Here is a 22,340-nt window from a genome sequence, read left to right on the forward strand (position 1 = left end):
CTGGTTGGTTTGACTGTAGAGAGAAGAACCCTCCCACCAGGATGAAGCAATGGCATTGGGTGATTTTTCTGCCTGCCAGTTACCCAGGCATCCCCCACCCCCCTGCTGATGTGGTGTTTGGTGGACCCCCCGGTTACCCCTGGAGGCTTGCATCCCTAGACCACTAGTTATAAAGTTAAAATGTGATGGAAAGCACAAACTAACCGTCCAAAACAGACCACAATGTTATATGGAAAACAGACTGGCTACTCGCAGTTTCTGCATACTATTAGCTACTCCTACTTCCTAAAATATTTCCTGGTCTGATTCTCCTTGTTAGCTGTTCCTAAAGAAATCATTTAGCAGTCTTTACTAGAGACAATGACAGATAAGCATTATGAAATTACATGAGCATTATTAGCTAAAATTCAGGAATATAAAATACTATTGAACCAGTACATATTTTCAAATAAAATGTAACCATCTGAGGATATGTATTTAACCCTCACACACACCAGGAAAATTATGCTAGTCAGTAGCAACAGAAATGTTTATTATGACCCTGAATAACAGATTCTACCTCCATTATTAGCTACGATGGCAACTTCATGCAAATTATGATGGGTTCAATCTATACTCCTGTAGAAATTGAGAGAAGAAACTGATACAGACCTATGTCACAAGGCTCTGCCCTAACCTATTCTTATTAATGGCACCAACTTGGAAACCTGACAATTTTTTTCATTCACTCTGTAAGTAGCTTTGATGAAATATCTCATTATTAACCACAAATAAAGAACTTATCCCCATATGATTCTGAACTCTTTACATTAAAGCAATTCCAATTTGTCACCTGTGATGACTTATGAGAGTGATGCCAAATCTGTTAGCTGTGGTACTGCAAGAGCTGTTGGGAGATTACTGGCGGAATATAGGCATTGAAGTAATTATTGCCATTGTGCAAAATCCCATTTCACAACTACATGTATGGCCAAGATCACATGTAGAATCACATCAATCGTTAACTACATTACAGCACTCTCTCTCATGGCCAGAGGAATTCAATAAACCAGGATTAGAAACTGAAACCAAACCCCCTTGATGCATACAGCACAAAAGCCCTGTTAATTCCTTTCTCTGAAAATGTGTTACCTTGACTATAGGTTTTTTTAATACGTTATCAAAATAATACCGGACATATCATGAACTATCACTTATTTGTGGGATAAGGCAGAGGGAAATTTACCTTAAATTAAATGCAATTATAATCTTATGCCTCATTCTCAGGTGCAAAACAAAAGTCTGAAAAAGGAAAATACCCACTGTGCTATATCAATTAGCCTTAGAAAAAAAGGAAGTTTTTATTGGAACATTTTCATACAGTTGTTTTGTGAGGAAAGACCTGCTAACCTAAGCCAATACCGTTGCTGTAGAAATGGCAGTGTTCTGGCTGTACCTAGAGAAATAATCCAATCTAAGCATCAAAAATATAACAACTTAAAAATTACGGATTTAAATGCCAATATTCAGAGGTCTATAATGATGAAAATGAGTAAATAACATGGTAAGTGAAATATCAAAACAAAAGCCAAGCAATAGTAAAACTCTACCTTGCCTAATATTTTATCAAACAGGAAAGATTTAACATTTATACCCGTACCACTTTCAAAGTAAATGATATACAGCTTGTTTTTTCAAACAGTACAGCCAAAACCTTGCACTCAGACAGCCTTTTGAATTGATTGATTGATATTTCTATAACACAGTGCTGATGCTCAAGCTGTAGAATTTATGTTGTAATTTTAATTATATATATGCCTTTTTGTGATAGTAAATTTTTTCCTGTTTAATTGTTGTGTTCACTATTTCCATAAGAAAACCTTTACACAACTAGTTGTTCAATGGGGGTAATCTTACGTGTACTTGCAGTACAATCCTAAAGAGTTATACCTATGGCAGACTTAGTGACAGAGTGCCTGCAGATAGGGCAATGAAACGGGCACTTGGAACCTTAGATGTTTCTGTTGGTGGATTTCTGCATATGGCATGTTTTTCCGCCCTCTCAGAATCAAAATACTCTTGGTTGTTGCTTCCTCTCCCAGGCCCATTATGCACGGCTGCCGAAACTGCGATTTCGGGTCACATGGAAAACGCGGAGGGGGAAGACGCGAAGCACACTGGTTATACACGGGACGGGGCGCGACGGCAGCAAAACCCAGAGTAACCGATTATGCACGCAGCAATCCCGGCGGCGCTTCTGGTTGTGCCCCAGTCACCCGGAAGCTGTGCTTTCTTCCGCGTTTCGCTAACGCGGCTTTTTCGGCAGCATGCACCGAAGCTGCGGCCGGTTGCAGCCGGCACCGTGCATTATCGGTGATTTTAGTTGCCGCCATTGCACCCCAAATGTGCGTTATTCCCCCCCATGCATAATGGGTCCCAGTGGGAGAAACCTGGTACAACACAGGAATGTTACGCCTGGATGCAACCACAGCCACCCATATAAAGATACCCAAGTATGCAGCAAATCACAGTCTATTCTGAGTTGTCCTTTGACGAGACAAACCAGACTATTTATCAGGGTATGAAGAACAAAGATCTGAAGGCTTTACAAATCTTAAGTGTATTGGAACTATTTTACACCACATGCTTTTGTTGCCGTTGAGAGCCATGATTCTAAATACACACAAAACATATAGCATCAGAACCTGGTTTTGTAGGCTTTCCGTGGTTTAATGGTACGAACAACTTGCAGATATACTAAAATGCCTAAGCAGAGTAAATGGGAATACCATGATTTGGGAGACACTGCAACACTTGAAGACTGCAATCAGAAAGGGGAGGGGGAAAAACCTCCTACTGCTCATGTCAGTCATCAAGTCTCTCACAATCTAAAGGATGTCTAGGCATTCTGTATTGGCAGATGAGCAAAGGAAGGCATATCACTTGATTTCCTCTTCCACACTACAGCTAGCTCTTCTACATGATTGCAGTTAACAGATCCAAGCCTGCCGTTGGGGAAAATTTTTTTTACAGTAAAGATAGTTCAGCAGTGGGATGGGCACTGTAGGAAGGTAGTCTCACCAGCAGCAGCTGGATTAATACTTGCCAGGGAAGCTTTAAGCTGATCCTACTAAGCAGGGGGTTAGACTAGATGGCCTATATATTTCCTTCCAACTCTATGATTTCAAGTTCTTTTGCTCAAGCCAGCCATGTAAGAAAACAATATAACAAGATGGATACGGACTGTGAAGGTTTGATTTCCCAGCACTGCACCAGAAAGTAATGTGTATGGCTTTCCAATTCATCTTTCTTTGAGCAGACTGCCTTACATTTAACAAAAAACCTTGTCGAACAGGCACTTCTTGTTACTTTTACCTTCTTAAACATCAATTTCAGGACAAGATCCACACCATGATGTTGAAGCATTAGGGTCTATATTTCAACGGGCACGAAATATCAAAATGTTATCAGACTAGAAATATATTTTTGTATAAAAGTTTATTAAGAGTTAAAAATATATTGTGACACAATTACTGTCTTGACATAAGTCTTGATTTCCTTTTGACTCTATTCTGCCATTATTGCTAAAATTTGATAAAATTTTAAAAAATCACAAGTGGCTGCACTAATATTCTGTAGTAATATATCCTAAAAGTGTTTTAATAAAACCAGTAAAACCAATTATTTTGTAATAACAGAAATTCCTTATATCTTGAAGTTTCTGTGGTTGACCACTTCTTCATTAGTTACCTGCAGCCTGGCACCTTCCTGCCAAAGAAAAAGAAAGCATCTGAAGAGGTTTATCATATCCATCTCTTCACATCAACAGTAGGAAAATTTCAGCAACTGGCTTAGTGCCACTGAGGAGGTGAATCCAGGCCTTTAAGTGTATTATCTGTACCAAACAGTGAAAAGTTTAAAAACAAAACTCAAACCCCAAAGAAGCATAATTATATTTTTGTTAATATGAAGCAAATGCTACTCTGCAGAAAATGTTTGGCTTCAACTGTAGTTACAAGCATTAAATGGCATGGAAGAGGTAATCTGACATTAACAAAGTGTACATCACCATCAGTTAGTTTCAACCTGCATGCATGTTTTAAGTTCTGCCTAAAATTCTAGTTAAGTATCAATTAATCCCTTGAACACCACTGTTATAGTTCTAGCAACATTTATTTCTTCAATAGGAACTTTAAATTTATATAGCTGCAAGACTTCAGTGAAACACCTGCATACATCTATTTTACATATAGAACAACAAGAAGAGTTGGTTCTTATATGCCACCTTCCTCTTCCAGGAGTCTCAAAGTGGCCTACAATCACCTTCCCTTTCCTCTCCCCACAACAGATACCCAGTGAGGTAGGTGAGGCTGAGAAAGTACTGATATTACTGCTCAGTTAGACCAGCTTTTAGTGTTGTGATGAGTCAAGGTCACCCAGCTTGCTGCATGTGGGGGCGCGGAGAATCAAACCTGGTTTGCCAGATTAGAAGTCCACACGCCTAACCAAGCTGGCTGCAAAACATTTAGGTTTCCAGGCAAATTAAAGACCTAAGGCAACAGTTTAAATTATACCATTTAAATCAACTGTAACATACCATTTTAACTAACCAGAGAAGGGATGGAACCCTTGCAAAGCATAACGGACACTTGGCTGGTTCATTGCTCAGCAGGTCTATTGCTTGTCCATGGTGCATAAAGCTAGATTCCAGCAGGGGAAAAAATAGGTTAAGTAACTGAAGTTAAAATAAATGAAATAAAAAAATATAATAGCCCGAAAGAATGAGAAACAAAATAGTATTTTTAAATTTTTCAGTGCACAATTGTTAACTCAGTTCATTGCTATATTAAACTAAATAACACAACCACTATACTGAAACAGTACACTGTCATATAGTATTAGTTTCTTGTTTTGGAATATTAAGAAAGGAAAAGTAAATGAGATCTTACCTAAAGAAGTTTAACTGAAGCTTAGAACTATTTTGCTCTACACCCTCAGCTTTCGTTGGCATCCTTATAAAACTACTGTAGTTAAAGCTCTGCAGAAGTACAGCACAGCTTTTTAAGACTGGCTGAGCTTAGTGCCGTTCTCAAGAGTTCTCTTGCACTAGACCTGTGTCCCTGGAAGAGTACCTCGCTGGGGATATTTCCTTTCCTTGCCATTGAAGAAGCAGCATCTAAAAGATCTAAAAAGGTGTTTCTCCTTGCAGAGATATCCCTTATGTTATCTAGATATTTAAACCTGGTGATTTACAGAAAACATTATCTGACCAGCATTTCACATATACAACAATAACTTTGTAGTATTTGTGGGACCTTCTACTACCCACTCCTTGCCTTATTTTACAAAGTATCTTAAATAAATCTATAATTACACAACATTTCCTTTAGAATTATTTTATTAAATCATAAATGTACAACAGCTTCTTAACTCTACACACGCACTTAAATTTTTAAAAGGAAAACGTTATGTCTTATTACACCATGATCCTGGCTAATAGCTTTTCAAAACTTTTGAGAAAATTTTTAAAAAAGGTTTCACATGTCACCTGAAACTTACAAATTTAACATTATCAAAGGAATGCTTCTACACTCTTACAAAGACCACTAGAAAGAAACAACAATTAAAAAGCTAAGAAACTGTCTCCAAAGGCATTTTTACAATCCCTCCTCCACAGTAAGGTATTATTAAATAATCCAATCCATTCACAAAATGGCTCTCTGCATCTGCTCTGGTGTCTTCTGTCATATCATTGCATATTTATGCATGACTGAGATAAGTGTTTCCTTAACAATGTTATTTCGAAAACCTGAAGCTGTTCTGTTACCTCTGGGCTCATCCTCTCCTATTTATACAGTGAAGCCTGTTTCAACAGAAGTAAAGAGTAAAAAAATAGGTTATGAAGTTATCCATCTAACCAGTTTCTTTTTAAAGGAAAGATAATATAATCCTAAAATTTTTTACCCCTGCAGCTAAATCCATTATCATTGCAATTTCAAGCACTTAAAAATTGCACACTCACCCATGAAAAGCTTACAGAAGCTCAATAACGACTTCTCCCTCCATATCCCCCACTTCCTCCACTTCCTCCAGGACCATAGTTTCCTGTGTGTAAAAATGGGAAACAAAATTATCCAGACAGCTCCTACTGAACATTAACATATTCTATATTCAATCTACAGCTAATATCGACTTTTCTCTCCAACTCATGAAACTGCAGAGTAAGTGACAGTGACATGGCATTATCAGCGTTCAACACATTACGTCTCACATTTCCACAAGCATCACCAGATCTAATTAAATCAATTAACAGTTCTTACAAACTCATTTCTGATTTGCAATGGTATTGATTTGTGATACATCCAAACTTTCAGGAAGATGGCACACTTTCTGAGAACAGTAGGAATGTACCAGTTTCTATATAGAAAGCAAGTTCCCATTTTTTGCTGATAAAGGAACAGAAACAAACGTGATCCTTACTGGCTTAACCCATAGCAAGCACAGAATATTTTAGCCTCCTCAACAATAATCCAGCACTTTATTTGCACCTACAATACGAATGTATCTAGGGGAACAGAAAAGCACTGTGCTGTGGGGGAAAAGTGTCATATCTTATGAACTGGGTAGCCTAGCTACAACCAAAATGATAAATATCTATAGTTCTGTATCAGCAGCCAGGATTTTGATGAAAAGGGAAATAAATCTGTATTTTAAGAAATTGCAGATGGGGGGGGGGGTTGTTACCTCCCTTCTCAAGGTTTGAACGCTGTAAATGGCTTGGTGTAAAAGCACAAGCTTACAGGAACTATTCAAATGACGAGAGACAGGCAGAAGATATGAAATTCTATTCCAACACTACTTCCTTGCTATAACATCTTTAACAGTGGGTTCGCTGTTAAAATAACTCGCCAAGTGCTAAGTGGGCGGAGAAAGCTTTGTGCGTCCCGATTGGGCCATGCCTCGGACAGGCCACGCCCACTGACTGCCTACCCAGCCAGGGGCTCTTTGCCAGTAGTTTACCTCTGAACACTCGCCAGGACACATGTAAGTGCCCTGGGGGTGGGGGCCTCCATTCTTGTTGGGCTGGAAAGCCCTCACACAACCTCGCAGAGGTGGCATGAGGGGCTACCTGGCCCAACAGGAGCCAGCGGGGGAGGGGTGTCTTTCCCTTCCCCCTTTGGCCGGGAAGAGCCTCCCTTCTCCCCCCACCAGCCTTTCATGTAATTTTAAAATGGAGCCATGGCCTAGAGCCAGCTCCCACCCATGAGGGCGGGACTTCATTCCTGACTGCGGTGGGGTTTTTTTACAGCAGATAAAAGACAAACTACTTCACTCAACCAATTACCTCCACCATATGGTCCCCCCATGTTCCGGCTTCCACCAAAATTTCCACTCTTCATAGGACCATAGTTTGAGGGCTGTTGGTTGTAGTTTCCAAAATCATTGTAATTTCCTCCTCCATAATTGCCTAAGTTGATTTAAAAAAAGTTATATGTAGAATGGTCCTGTACGCACAATGAACTGGGTGTTCTCTTTATGTAGGTAGTCACAGGTTCAAATCCCTGCACACACATGAAGATCGTTGTAAAACCTTATCTCAGCCAATCTACTGCCCAACACAGTTGGGAAAACAAAGAACCTTCACACAGCATTTCCCCCCACATAAAACTGTACACTTTGTTTCTCCAATCATGGAGGAAACTGTCATGTATGAAGAATCCTAGGGAAAAAATATAGTTTGCAAACCAAACAACTTAAAATATACTATAAGCTATAATTAAACTAAAATTTAAATAAATCATGATAAGTTTGTTTAAAAGATTTCATTAAACATTGTTATACAATAAAAACACTTTTAGATAATTCCCATTCCATGCCCATACCCCATCTAAGACTAGTTTTGGAAGGTTCCCCTCTTTGAAATATTACCTCCTCCATAGTTGTCATAACCACCTCCGTAGCCCCCACCCTGGTTGCCATATCCAGGTCCTCCACCACCATATCCTCCTCTTCCTCCTCCATAACCAGGACTACCACCAAAATTGCCACCTATTATAAAATAAAACAAATATGCTGCTCATATCAAACTTCAAAGTATCCAATTACAGAAATTATGATAGTCACAGCCCAGACAAGCTTTTTAAGGTATTTAAGTTCTGGGCACACTGTGCATCTAGCAGACTGTAACTCTTTCTGATAACATACCATCACACTGCCCTATAAACTTTTATCCAAAGCAGTACATGTCATTTTGCACTCAGAGAAGCAGCTTGTGGCACAGTGGCTGTCATTTATGGATCTGGCTGTAGGTCTATTCTCTGCAGAACCATAAAAACTGACTCATGGGAATTATTATAAATCTACCCAGTTATAAACATAAAATAAACTAAGGATTAGGTTCCAACTGAATTACTAGAGTATACAGTTTATAACACATTTCAGGTACAAACAATGATAATTACACAATCTTATAGCCTAAAAGATTAGAATATAAAGCACCATGTAAAACTATGGTAATATGGACATAAAGACCTGTTCCATTATACCATTTAAAGAAAGCATGAAAAATGGACAGCTTTCACCATGGGGGCAGGGGGGGAAGAGGGATTGGAGAGAGGAACATATTTTGTACCTTCTCAAATGCAAGAATATAATAGACTAACCTCCTGGTCCTCCACCATATCCATTGTATCCGTCTCCAAATCCACGACCACCTCCATAGCCATCTATTGACAAGAAAACAGTTTGCTAGCTACCTATAACAAAAAGCCACCACCAGTTTTTAAGACATGTGCATGTACGGAAATTTGAAGCGCCTCTTGCAGATAGTGCACCTCCTCTACATTGGAACCTAATTGCCAACTTGAGGGGTCACAAATCACAAAAGTGAGAAGAGACTGGGCTTGTTTCTAGTAAATACTTGTATTTATTTACTTCATTTATATCATGCCTTTCTCTCCAATGGAGATCAAAAGCACCATACATTCTTCCCCTTTTCATCTTTTATATACCTACAAGATAAATTAGACTAAGAATGTATAACTGAGCCAAGGTAACTTAGTAGGCTTCCATAGCAGAGTGGGGATTCAAAGTAGAGTCTCCCAGATCCTAGACCAATATTCTCCACACCAGCTCTGCAGGATCACACTGATATTGTGACTTACCAGATCCACCTCTGAAGTTGCTTCCCGGTCCTGGCCCAAAGTTTCCACCACCTCCACGTGAGTCACCGAAGCCAAAATTGCCTAAATGTAAGAATAAGTCAAGCTATTTAGACTATAACTTTGGGCCTATGACCCTCACAGGGCTCTTTGCTCTGCAGGCCCTAATATACTGGTAGTTCCTGGCCCCATGGAAGCTCGCCAGGCTGTGACCAGGGGCAGGGCCTTTTTGGTCCTGGCCCTGACCTGCTGGAATGAGCTCCTGGGGGAGCTGTGGGCCCTGTGGGATCTTTCAGCATTCCGCAGGGCCTGCAAAACGCAGCTCTTCTGCCAGGTCTACGGTTGAGACCGGGCAGCAAAGAAGATCTGGGCCCTCCCTACATGAGTAGCGGTAGCAATGTACATCAGCACCCTTGGTTCACCCTCTCCTTGCTAGTGTGTGTTTTTAGAGGATGGTTAGGTTGGGTATAGCATCTTTTCTAGTTTTTCTTTTTTTCAGGCTTCTGTATTGTATTTAAGGGATTTTATGCCTATTTTAATGGGGTTTTATGGGGGTTTAATAAAATATTGTAACCCACTTTGAGCCCTCGGGGAGAGGCGAGCAATAAATTCAAATATAATAATAATAATAATAATAATAATAATAATAATAATAATAATAATAGCAGGTTTGTTTTAAAGTCTTTGGAACCTTTGGAAATCTGTTGTGGTGGCAGGTATGTCCACAAAACAGCCACCACAAGAGGATCAACTTATACAAACAAAAAGAATAAGCCAACGTCCACTGGAGTAATTAAAAAAATACACTGATAAAATCCACAGAGCCAATCAGAAACCACTCAATTTTTACAAACATTTGGAAGGTACCATAGCATCCAGGTGCACCATGATGGAGAACCCTAATCCCATTTAATTTGTAACATACCTCCTCTTCCACTCCTTGAGCTCTGAACCTCTTGCATTTCTTGTCTAGATAAGGCTTTTCTTACTTCTGCATTGTGACCATTGATAGTATGATATTTCTGCACTGTAATGACAAAAAAGTGAAAAGACTAAATTTAAGGCAGGTCTTTCAAGTTGACCCTCACAGCAGTTCCTCTTCATAATGATTTAAGAGAAACCAGTGGAGATTACAATGTAAGGATTACCATCCTTGGTTAAATAATAAACAAATTGCAGCTAAGTTATATTACTGCAAATTATAAAACTGGTCCATAAATAGTTATAAGCAGTAGAACAGATAATGTACACTGCTCTCAGGGTAAGTGAGGAACATTTTAAAACCTTAGGGATGCAAACACTGGTGAATGGGAATGAGCACATCTTGGGGAACAAGCAGCAATTTCTCTCATAGAATACTAATGTTTACTCACACACAATTTTATCCACAGGATCATGGTCATCAAAGGTAACAAATCCAAATCCTCTCTTTTTACCAGACTGCCTATCTGTAATTATTTCAATTGTGTCAATTTTCCCATATTCTGAGAAGTAGTCTCTAAGATGATGTTCCTCAGTATCTTCCTTAATTCCACCAACAAATAATTTTTTCACAGTAACATGAGCCCCAGGCTTTCCAGATTCCTTGAAAAAAGTTTAACCAAAACAAAAGTTAGTAGCAAGTAGAAATTCAGAAAACAGCAACTATCAACTTTGCAACTGCTGTGCCAAACATGAGAAATGTTTTAATACCGACAAAGATGCCACAAAAATATAGATTACGTTATTTTTATTATTTTAAGTGTTTCTTTTCTTCTCATGTTTTATGCTTCTTACCCTAATACATATGTAATATTGCTAAACTGCATTTGGAACTTTACAATATTCAAGCCATGTTTCATTTGTATGATCTTTAAAACATTCCTGTATTATTGTCCCATGTTGCATATTAATAAGAAAATGTAACCAGCCTAAGGTCCCCACGAGTTTAAAGCAGAGATGAAATTCCAATAAGAGACTTTCTGGTCTATAGCTTCCAGGGCTATTCTAAACAGCTATACTCTTCTTATTCTATTATCATCAAGGGGCGACTGCTTAAAACTGCACTATACAGTGTCTTAGCTGCTATAGTACACCAAGTCTTAACTGGCAAACTGCTAAACAAATTTAGAAGAAGTGATTAAAAAAAACATGATGGAATATAACTTATTAGTTCAGCTTTCGCTAAACAGATAGGAATCAAAACATTGGAGTCATTTGAACGTTTCTTCTCTTCAGTGGGTGAAGTGCTCAGGTAGGGAATTCTTATGCAGATTTTCCAGAGCCACTTCCCGAGGGACCTGAGCCAGACCAGCCAGTCCTGAGCAAGCTCTGCTCCTCGATACTTTTCATCCCGATATCCTTCTTGGGACTCTTTAGTGTCGCCCTTCTGTATTCATTATGGCACCCGTTCATTTCCATTTTATGTCTGACTTAGAATTAGTTTTGCCATTTCTATTTCTTTTTTTGTTGACTAGAGATTGCAAATTCATCTTGGATGTCTTTTTGGGTGGGAAGTGGATGACTTCACCAAATTTAAGAGAAAAAACCTTCAGGTGAGTCCAATGTTTTGTTCTCCTTCAATGGGGCCAAAGTCATCCAAGGTGGTTAGCTGTATCCAAGCTTCCTATCAGGGTAAGTCTTCATTCAGCTCTATCTTCATTCAGCTCTATGTTGCATGTTCCAAAATGTGGCAGCCAAAGCCTACTTCATCTGACACCATCTGGCCTATGCGGTAGAATCCCACAACCGTAGAGAAAGATGACCAGGAATCTGTGATGAGTGTTAACTGCGTAATCCGTTGTGACACTGTCACATCTTTGGCCCTTATTAGCAAGTCAATGAGTTAGGGATAGACATGTATCCTGACTTGGAGAAGTTTGGCCACCAGTGCAACCATCACTTTGGTAAACACCCGAGGTGCAGAAGAAAGCCTGAAGGACACGGCCATGTACTGGAAGTGGTGACCCTTGTGGCAGAAACAGAGGTACTTCCTGGAATCCTTGTGTATGGGGATGTGGAGGTAGGCCTCCTACAGGCCCAACAAAGTCAGCAGATCTGCCTGTTGAAGAACCTCTTCTTCCTACCTGTGCATTGAGGGCTTTTAAGTTCAATACCACTCTGCCAGTCTCTCAATGTCATGGGAACAACAAAGAAATCCGCCTGTAAACTGCTGTTCTGTTGGCACTTCCTCTATGGCTCCAATGGTGCTCAGGTGCTGGATAGCCTGTGAAAATAGATGCCTTCTGGTCGGAGAGACTGTGAATTGATTTGGGGGTCTTTCTATGAGCTCAATGTGGTAGCCCTTTGAAATAATGTTCAAGACCCATCAATCTGTCATCGAGTGGCTCAATGCCTCCATGAAAAAGTAGAATCTGCCCTCTATGGTGTAGTCAGGCAGACTGCTTCCTGGGCTGTTGGCCCTTGCTCTGTCAGGATATATTGCCCCGTATTTGGAAAAACTGAATTCTCTAGTGTAGCGATCCCCAACCTGTGGGCTGCGGACCACATGTGGTCCGTCAACTAACTGGAGGTGGGCCGCAAAGGACACCCCCCAGCCCTTTATTTCATCCACAATCCGGCAGGTACACATGGGACTATCTCGTTGCAGAGAAACAAATTCAGGGTTCCCATTGATTTGTCATTGTCATGAGTTAAAATTTCCATTAAAATAAAATGTTCCTTATGTTAATTGTTGTGGCGTGTCTGTATCTTATTTTGAAGGGATGTTTAAACATTACCATAGCGACTAGAGTCAGAGAGCGTTAGGGCAGTGGTTGAGAGTAGAGGAGTAAACTACCCCCCCCCCCACTGGGCCTCAGTAAAATTGTCAAGCGTTGAGTGGTCCCCGGTGATAAAAAAGGTTGGGGACCACTGCTCTAGAGTCCTAACCTCTGGCTTGAACTCTGTAGGTCCGAAAGGACTGCTGGTGTCTATATTTGTTGTCCCTGTCCTTGGAATAGCTGTAGGAAGTATGCATTGCCATTTTTCTTTTCCTTGGTCTCTACCAAGTTTCTCTCTAGATTTGATTCCCCAAACAGTTCTCCCAAGAACTTGGATAATGATAGTGTGCTCCTAGATGCTGGATCGACTTTCCAGTGTTTCAGCCAGATGTTGCAACAGATAGTGATATTGGCTGCCTATGATCCAGCAGAAAGCTGTTCGGTATCCTGAGATGTGAATTCAGCTCTTCCCTTGATCTTGAGGATGGTCCGCTTAACCACTAGGGCAGGGGTAGTCAACCTGTGGTCCTCCAGATGTCCATGGACTACAATTCCCATGAGCCCTTGCCAGCAAATGCATCTGGAGGACCACAGGTTGAATACCCCTGCACTAGGGTACAGAGTTTCGTGGATTTCAGCATCTCATCCATCCAAATTATGATAGCACACTGTTAAAATTTGATAATGCAGCCAATGATAGGATGGGCACAGACAAAGCCTCAGCGTGCGTATTCTACCCCAGAATCTGTGTCCTTGTAACAGTAGACAGGCAGAAACTAGAGAGCATTTCTTCCTCTATTGCTCCTTTTACAATACAATCCGAGGCAAACTACTACAACCTATCCTAGACAAATATTTAGGCCTGCCATCAAGGGAAAACAAAGTTGCTGCTAAATGGAGAAAGCCATATAACTGTTTACATTGGCAATTTTTTTGCCACCACCATTAAGATACACAACACCTTTTAAGGTTAAATAAGTACTTTTTTATACCCATTTTAGATGAGTGTCCAACAGTATCTTTTAAAAAATAATTTCACATTTTTTAAAATGTCTTTAACATTTTTTAACCTGGTTTGCTATTAGGATAATTTTCAGCTGTACACATATGTTGTACATTGCTGAAGAGAAATGTCTTGTGATTTTTTATTTATAATGGCAATGGTTATTCTGGTCTAAATAACCACAAATAAATTAATGTAATGAGTGCGTATTCATTGTGCCAATCCACGGAACCTTTGAGAGCGTGGACTCCATCCTTGGTGAGAATGGCCCCCAAGTGGAGTGCGACCAAATGAGCATCAACAATTGGAATATTCAGATCTTCCATGGCCTTGTCCGTTAATGAATATAGCTTTCTTGGAATGGACATGAAGGTAATCCCTCTTGCTGGAAGGGCTCATTTCACCTTCATGACATCATCAAAATTGTTAGGGAAGGGGTGTACTAACTGGATAGGAACAGGTTTCTTTAGCCTCTAGTATCCAAGTTCGCAGAAGCTGTTGACCTAGGCTTCTCTCGCAACTTAACGTACTTTGGAGAGTTGCGATGATCTTCATTAGAAGATGAAGTTTGTTGGCTTGTAAAAGATGAATGGAAATACCCATGGGCACTCTGGTTTCCTCTCCAGACAATCTTCCTTTTCTGAGAGCGCGTCCACCATGGAAGTCAATGAACGCTCCCCCAAAGAACAATGAGGCCAAGTCCTGCATTAGATCTGGACCTAAAGGACCTACCACGATCTTCCTCAGTCTAGCCTCGCCCACCTGAGGCCTCCGATTTGTAGCTATCAGACTAGGCTTGTTTTGCCATCTCTTCCTGATCCTCCAGGAAGATGGCACCCCAATCCCATTCTTCCACTCTAGAGTTTGTGTGCGTGTGTGTGGGGATTGGCCCTGACCTTTCACCAGTGCAGGAAGTCAAGGAACAATTGCTCCTCCTCGCCTTCTTCTTCTATCAGTTCCTGCTGGCTGGACTAGGTATGCCTTGGTGGGATCTTGGTTTCTCCCTCGTTCCTTGACAAGATGAATCTGATCGGCCTTGGGACCTGCCGTGTCTCCTGTAGGCCTGTTTTGCTGTTACCCCAAGTGAGAAGGGGGTGGGAGTGTGGTGCAATATCTGCCACCTACCAAGAATGGCGGCCCAGGCTGCTGCACATGGTGGCTGCCATCTGGGAATGGTTCCCTGGGCTGCAATCTTGCTGCGAAATTATATCCCAGGGCCACTCCTGTAACTCAAAGGGTATTGGCCCGCGTTCCTGGGACACTGACATCAGACACTTTCCAGCCCTGCATGACTCTGGTGACGGTTGCGTAGCTGTTCCATGTCACAGCACTCAGAAACATCTGGGAAGAATTCTGGCAGCAGGTGCTCCAGGGGGCATTTATCTGCCGGCATACCTAAGGTCCCCTCCGTTCTTGTGCCTCTAGCTGCGGGCCAGGATTGTTGTCTTCTGGCGGAAGCCTGAGTCTATAGACATGGCATGACCACTGCTGCCCCTTCTTCCCAGCTTTGTGTTCTGGGGAAGGGGAACTCTTCAACACCACGTTCTGCGTGGTCAGCATATTGGAGGAGGATGTGCCTGGGGTGCAGAGCTGTTCCTCAGGGATTGCAGCGACAATCTGCTTTCCCCCTTTCTTCAGAGGGGTGGGTGGGGAGTACACAAATGCAGATCAAAGGTGCTCTGGTGAGGAAGCAGGCTTGATAACTATAGTTCAGCTAAAAGGTTCAGTATTCCATGCCCACCTACAAAAGAGTCAATGCTGCTTTAAAAGTACAAATTAAACAATAGGATAAGAGTGCCTTACCTCCCTGGCTACAGCTCTTTTGGGTTCAACCACCCTCCCATCAATTGAATGAGGTCTGGCAGCCATTGCTGCATCAACTTCAGCCATGGACGAAAATGTTACGAAGCCAAATCCTCGTGAGCGTTTGCTTGCAGGATCTCTCATTACCTATGGGAAAGTTTATTTTTATTTACTTACTGGATTTTTATACCACCCTTCCATATGGTTCACACTCTTATTGTCACACAGTAAATATTCAGTGAGATCAAATTTCTTTGCCACGGATGCCTCAATAGTCAGATTGGTTGTTAGTTGGTTGTTTTTCTTCTTTATACAGAAACTGCTAATAGGTAGGAGACAATTTCCTTCTCCATTGTAAAGCTCCACTTATCTCTTAAACACCTCACATATACTTCCCATGAATGGCAGGTGTGTACTTTTTGTATTAAATTAATGAAGTATCTGTACCACTTCCCAGAGAACTAGTTATTTGTCAATCTATACTATGTGACTAAGTAAAACATTTCCTCTCATCATATTTTTAAATTATAACATGGATATACCGCCCATATGACTTTTAAACTATAGTAATTATTCTGACAATCAGTTGCTAGAAAGCCCAAAGAAAGTGATGTGGGAATAGAATTCCAACCAAATAAATGAGTGACATGGGAGCATAAGCAATTCCCCAAGCCCCCACAAAGACCATGAAATAAGTCACAGGCCCCCCACAGGTAAGACTTCTAGGTCTGCTCCCAATGTCACAAAGAAACAGGTACTGGTAATTGGGGATTCCCTGCTGAGAGGTGTAGAAACTGAAGTGTGTAGACCACACTCATTATCTTGAGAGGTCTGCTGCACACATCAAGGATGTCACAGAATGGCTGGACAGGCTCATCAAGCCCTCTTCCTTCTCATCCATGCAGTTACAAATAATACAGTCCAGCACAACATGAAACGTATTAAGAAAGACTTTGTGGGTCTGGGGGAAAAGGTAAAGGACCTGGGAGCACAAGTTGTGTTTTCATCAGTCCTTCCTGTAAGTGGCCGTTGCTTAAGGGAGAAAAAAAATCAAAGGTAGTACTGTGAAGAGTGAAAACATTACTGTTGGTTGACTACTTCTACATAAGCAACAACCTTAAGGCCTGGTGTTAAAAAATAATAATTCCAAGACAAGATTCAGTGCAATACTGCAATGTGGGATCTTTTCAAATATACCGTCCCTGTAAAATTATAAAAAGGCCTTAGTGCACTGCTCTATCTCATCTTTCTTCACAGTTCTCTATTTTCTACTTAAAGTGAAATACAAATGTCTGAAAATATATGCACGCAAAAAAGGAAAAATTTAAAATTGTGCTTTTTGTACTCATTTACAGCCATTAATTTCTCCGAGATATACATCTAGATAAAATCTAAAGTTCAGAATTAGAAATGATAGATCAATGATCTTCCAAACAGCAATTCAAGATATAAATGAGTGAAACTATGATTTTTGAGGATATATTATTTTTTGAGAAACACATTAGATAAGGTGACTGATTTAATCATTCACGTATTCTAGCATTTGCCAGGAATGATAGTGAAAAGACTACTGAAGCAATACTATCAAAGTATCAAAATATAAATTTGGTGCTACCCATTACCTTACAGGAACATTTATTATGTTAGCTATTTCTCTTTAAAAAAAAATCTTCTCAGCTATGTATACATAACAAAATGTTCTGTTTGTTTACTATAATCTTTACTCTAGTGTCTCCTCAGGCATTTCCCCAACCTTTTAACCAATCTTCATGGCTCCCACCCTTCCCATTTTCCAAACTGGCAGATGTATGCTTGCATTGAGCATGCTCGGGTCCCTAGTACACCAAACTAATTCTTCAGATTTCCATCCATTTATTTAGCTATACACAATATATTTCTTCTCCTTAATATAGTAATCATTAGGTTGGTAACAATAGGTTCCAATTTCCCACCTAGCCTCATTATTTCAATTTCAAAAAATGTAATATTTTTTAAAGTGCCATATTGCTGACAAAACTACATCCTGTCACATAGTTAGCTCACTAAGCATTGATAGTGATATAGCACATGGATGCTTCTAGCACAATTTGTCCCATCCCAATACCTGGTAACCTTGCAACTAAGTATCATTATTCTCCCTTAAAGAACATATTTCTCCCAATTTCACTACAGTGGTGATCCCTGCTCCTCAGGAAACTGAATTAGTGCAAATCATGTGATCAGATTACCTAAACAATTTCAAGTATCTAGTTCCACATAATATATTTTGGTAAGGGTTTGGAGGAGGAGCGTGTCTCATATCTTAAATGCCACTCAGAGCTTAACACCCACTCAGGACGGCTGTCCTAGCTGTGAATGCCTCCTCCTCCAACCGTCTGTCTGTCCAGTGGTCTTTTGTCCCCCAACTCCCAACCACCCCCTCCTCCTCCCCCCACTTCCCTCAGAAACTCAGAGGCTGCAGATCCCTGCTGTGTGAGAACTGCCCCTGCCTGCAGCCTTTCCAGGTCCTGGGGGGAGGGGAAGGCTGTCCGCAAGTTTTTTCACACACCCATCTAGTGCCTGTTGTATTCCTGAATGCAAAGAGCTTGGCCCCTAGTTTTAACATAAAGCAAACAAATGAGATTAACACAACTTACCACACAATCTGTCAGTTTTCCCCATTGCTCATAGTAGTTTCTCAAACTTTCTTCTGTTGTTTCAAAACTCAAACCTCCAATGAATAGTTTGCGGAACTGCTCCTTTTCCCTCTAATTCAAAGAAAAAGACAATGGACAATAGTATACCATACTAAAACTCAACACGCTTCCATAATACTTTATATCCAATATACTGGAAATAGTACATTCTATCCAGTAGTTCTAGTAGTACTCTGTTCTATGCAAAAGACAACTTGCATCATCACCTGTTCAAGTTGACAAAGTCATGCTTTCTCTTACCTTGCCAAACAGCCCTGTTAATTTTACCCATCTAGCAGGGTAAAAGGCCGCTACTTCTTCTATCTGTCTACCCTGACTGGGAGAGAATAATACAATAGGAAGGCAAGAGTTTGCATAGCAATGTTGCAAACCACATAAGATTTATGAACTATAACAGAATATACTTGTACCAATTTATGAAAAATATAGAAGATACAATGCTGCACTAGTACTTTTCCTCCCTAAAAAAAAAATTACATAAATTCAAGAGCTAAAAAAGCTCATTCTTTTTTTTACAGAATAGACTGAAAACCTCTATATGGAAAAATAAATTTAGGTATCTTAAAAAGATGTTCACTTACTGATATTCAGATTTATATTTAGCTGTTTGGAAATAGATGCTTCCCTCTTAATATAGATAAACAGAAATACTTCAAAATGGAGGTGGAACTCCATAAACGTATGGTGTTCCATCACTGCTATATAGCCTAAGGCAATCTACTGAATCCTTGCTATAAATTTGCTATCATCAATAATAAACTTAATATTAAATTCAGTATTCACTAGTTCTATAAAGAAGGAACCCACAAGGAACTTGCAGGAAAGGGCAACCCATTCCCCCACCTTTGTTTCCTCCCCTCCACCTACCCTACTCCAGTCACTCATTTATGCTTGCTTTCTCCACCCACCCCTCCTCTGTCACTCTTCCTCTGGCAGGCATTTAGCTGTCTGTGCAACAGGGATATAGGTAGGAAATTCTACTCGTTATCTGCCCATCCCAGGAATCCTTCCTTTGGCATTGAAGGAAGAATGAGGCCCACATCTCCTATACTGTCTTCTTGCAGTTTTGCTGTTGCTGATGGGGCAACAGCCATTTCAGCAATTGAGAGGCCTGGTAGTTCTCACTCCGTGCTCATCTCCAGTTTCACTAGAATCTAAAATAAATAAATAAGCTGTGATCAGCTTCATTCCCCTCACATCTCTCCATCTGTTCTCCCTGGATTTTTTGGCAATCACCTTTAATTTAGGATTCAACGAACCTGGGACTCCCCCAGGTTTGTAGAAAAGTCCTCTCTGTGGTACCAATTTGTGAATTTTGGAATCTGCAGATAGAACCATACTGATTTATATACTGATAAATGGTATCTCCATGTTAGCTGCTACAGCAACTGCTTACATGAATAGTCTAATGATAATGATGATGATGAGAGAGGCACTTCTAGCCTGTCCTAAAGTAACTGAAATGGACATGAGACAAACCAATGGGCAATTAGAAAATAAGCCAAATGGCCACTCTTAGGATGCTAAAATTGATGGTTTCTCCAATGTGACATGTTCATATTAATACAAGTCTGAAAAGACTGCTCATGAGTTTTGGCTATCAATTATGTAGTATGGGACTTAAAATCCCAAATTATATTGAGTAATAATTAAATTAAGTAAAGCAATATTGGCAAAGTACCCAAAAAGTAATGACATATTATTTTTTTTTACTAAGAATCATTTAAATACATACAATACTAATGCCACATTAATACACATTGCCAACGGCTAACATATATTATCATGGCAGGTTAATGGCATTTCTCAGAAGGCAAAAGGATAAAATGAGATGGGGCAGGTATCTGCAGTGAGTGTGTCAGAGATCCAAATCTATTGTACATAGACCTAGAATACCAATTTTAATAGATTCTTAATCCTCAGGAAAACCGAAGAAGGGAGTTAGCAGCTATCCGGAATGTGAACTTCTAAAGCCTACTCACATAAAGTGATTTTAAAAATACTGTTTAGTGACTTAATCAACTCCCCGCCTTCCCAGGGAAGATGGCTCCGCCATGTGACGACTCTAAGAGGTACTCAACACGCTCGGAGAGAAAATGGCGCCGAGCACCGAGGGGGAGGGGATTCCATCCCAGAAGGCCAAGATCTCCGGTCTTTTATCCCCATTCCGCGCATCTGCGTCCCTTTCTCTGCAATATTTCCGAGGCGATAACTAGCCGCCTTCTCTAGCCGCTCTCTAATGATCGCTCGATTCTCGACTTCTAGTTCTTTTCCTTTCCAGCCTTCCCCTATCCGCAGAGGCTTATATCAGACCATAATTAGGCAAGCCACTGACCTCCATAATTCCCTCCTGAACACCGGGAGCCCTCTGCTGCCGCCACCTCCTCCTCCTCCCCCCCACCCAACCGCCGCCGGCCATTCCAGAACGTTCCTCCTCCGCCACGGCCTCGCTAACGTCTTCGCTAGACGAAAGAACCAAGTTCCGCCAATTGCGCCACCAAGTGTCTCAACTAGCGGGCTCTGCGTCACCTCACAGCGCTACGCTAATAGCGTACTATGCCGCATTTAGGTCTCACTAGCACGCGCACACCGCAATCCCGAGCGCAGACTGATGAAATACCCCAGCCTTGGTTTCCACTGCGAGCGTAGTAGGCGCCACATGCTTAGTGTAAACCCGTTTCAGAATACGAACCAGCCGTTCGCGTAATGGCGGACTTCGCTACTACGTATTTAAATTTTAATATTTTACCTATCGCCCCATTTATATCGAAAAGTTCACCATATTTAGAAATCAATAGACCCCCCCGGGCGATCATAGTAAACTGGACAGAATACCATGTATCGTCCCGCCGATTTAATACTATTTCTGGACTTTATTTGATATATACAAGTCATTTCAGTGAGAACGTTCTTGGAGAACGCATTTTTTAAAGACTGACGAAGGTTCGTGTTTTTGGTGTTTATTTTTAAGTAGAAGAGGGTAGGTAGGTATGCTCAGTCCGAAAATGCCCGAAGTACGCATCCACACTCCTTAAGACTTTCGGCAGTTTCCGAAGATGGCCGGCCACCTTCGGTAAAGGGCGTTCCAACTCCGAAGTTCGCTCGTCCCTTAACTTCGGAGACTTCGAGAATGTCCGGAAAAAACCAACCGCCCAAAAAGCCTGGGCTAGCCGTTTTCCGGAAATTCCCGAAGAGATGCGAAGAAGAAACACACCATAAAGAGACTGGAGAGAAATTGACTGCATTATTCCCTCCCTGACCCCGAGACACTACGGTTGCCTCGATGGGGGAGGAGGCGAGTTATCTAAAATTCACTTTCCTTTGAGAAATTCCCACTAATACTGATGTCCAACGACCTTCCCTCATGATTTAAAAAAATCGCTTAAAATTTATAGCAAAAAATTTCCTTCCTAGTTGGTATTCAACGCTTTCCGCCTGAAAACCTCGCAGGATGAAGCGGCTCAGAAGCAAACATGTAACGCCCGTGAAACGAGCCGCCATTACTGTTCTCCCAGCTTGGCGCGCTAACTTCCCCTCCCTGGCCTCGCAACCGCTTCCGAGAAACCAAACCCTCGCAAAAAGCCCATTTAAAACCTTCTCCTGGCTGTGCCCGCCATTTTGTCCCTCAACCCACGATCGGTGCGAGGCCCTCCGAGTGAGAAGGAAACTCGATAGGGGGACACAATGGGGAGTGGAAAGGGGGGGGGGAGAGAGAGTCCGCCATTATAGAGCCACGCCGTCCGTTACCTCACTCACCCAGTCGCTCTCCCGATCTCCACGAGGCATTTTGGGTCGCTGAAGAAACGGAGAAGGAAAGCGAGTGGGTTCTGGGACGCAATGCCTTGCTTCGGTCGCTTCGGCGGCGGCAGTGGCGACAGCAGCGGACGGGTGGGAAACGACTCCGGCGCAGTGAAGGGCGGGAACGAAAAAGGGAGGCGTTTGCAATGCGCAGCGGCGCTGCCTCACCCTGCCCAACCCCCCTCACGACTCCCGCCCT

At 41.3% G+C, this 22,340-nt stretch overlaps 2 protein-coding genes across 11 annotated transcripts in view; one reads left to right on the forward strand and one right to left on the reverse strand.

Moving 5' to 3' along the window:
• CBX3 (chromobox 3) overlaps positions 1-22,340 on the forward strand; it is a 294,217-nt gene that overhangs the window by 261,468 nt on the left and 10,409 nt on the right. The window contains exon 1 of one of the 3 annotated variants that reach the window (XM_077303090.1): positions 21,620-21,638. The exons of the other annotated variants lie outside the window; for them this stretch is intronic. The gene's annotated coding sequence lies outside the window, so the exon portion shown is untranslated. Of the gene's footprint in view, positions 1-21,619; positions 21,639-22,340 lie in introns of those variants that run through there. 3 annotated transcript variants of the gene reach the window in all.
• HNRNPA2B1 (heterogeneous nuclear ribonucleoprotein A2/B1) lies at positions 3,459-22,339 on the reverse strand. 8 transcript variants are annotated; one of them, XM_077303082.1, is made up of 13 exons: positions 22,091-22,329; positions 18,284-18,394; positions 15,648-15,794; positions 10,514-10,724; positions 10,066-10,167; positions 9,144-9,224; positions 8,643-8,705; positions 7,909-8,028; positions 7,325-7,447; positions 6,002-6,084; positions 4,929-5,842; positions 4,590-4,679; positions 3,459-3,747 (listed from the first exon to the last, which is right to left on the reverse strand). In XM_077303082.1, exons 1-10 carry the CDS (start codon positions 22,127-22,129, stop codon positions 6,023-6,025), a joined length of 1,059 nt encoding a protein of 352 aa, XP_077159197.1. In that variant the 5' UTR covers positions 22,130-22,329; the 3' UTR covers positions 3,459-3,747; positions 4,590-4,679; positions 4,929-5,842; positions 6,002-6,022. The 8 variants fall into 8 exon arrangements, with proteins under 8 accessions (XP_077159197.1, XP_077159195.1, XP_077159201.1 ...); XM_077303080.1 differs by having other exon boundaries at positions 4,577-4,679; XM_077303086.1 differs by having other exon boundaries at positions 4,577-5,842; positions 22,100-22,339.

The sequence above is a fragment of the Paroedura picta genome, chromosome 11 (genome assembly GCF_049243985.1).
Source record: "Paroedura picta isolate Pp20150507F chromosome 11, Ppicta_v3.0, whole genome shotgun sequence".
NCBI classification, from domain to species: Eukaryota; Metazoa; Chordata; class Lepidosauria; order Squamata; family Gekkonidae; genus Paroedura; species Paroedura picta.

Excerpts from the sequence above, each read along its gene's own strand:
- HNRNPA2B1 (XM_077303085.1), bottom strand. The coding sequence starts at position 22,129 with ATGCCTCGTGGAGATCGGGAGAGCGACTGGGTGAGTGAG. Across the intron at positions 10,168-10,513 it reads TCCTGTGGATAAAATTGTGT|TGCAGAAATATCATACTATC; the intron begins GTGAGTAAACAT and ends TTGTCATTACAG. Across the intron at positions 8,029-8,642 it reads ATATGGTGGAGGACCAGGAG|GTGGCAATTTTGGTGGTAGT; the intron begins GTTAGTCTATTA and ends ATTTTATAATAG.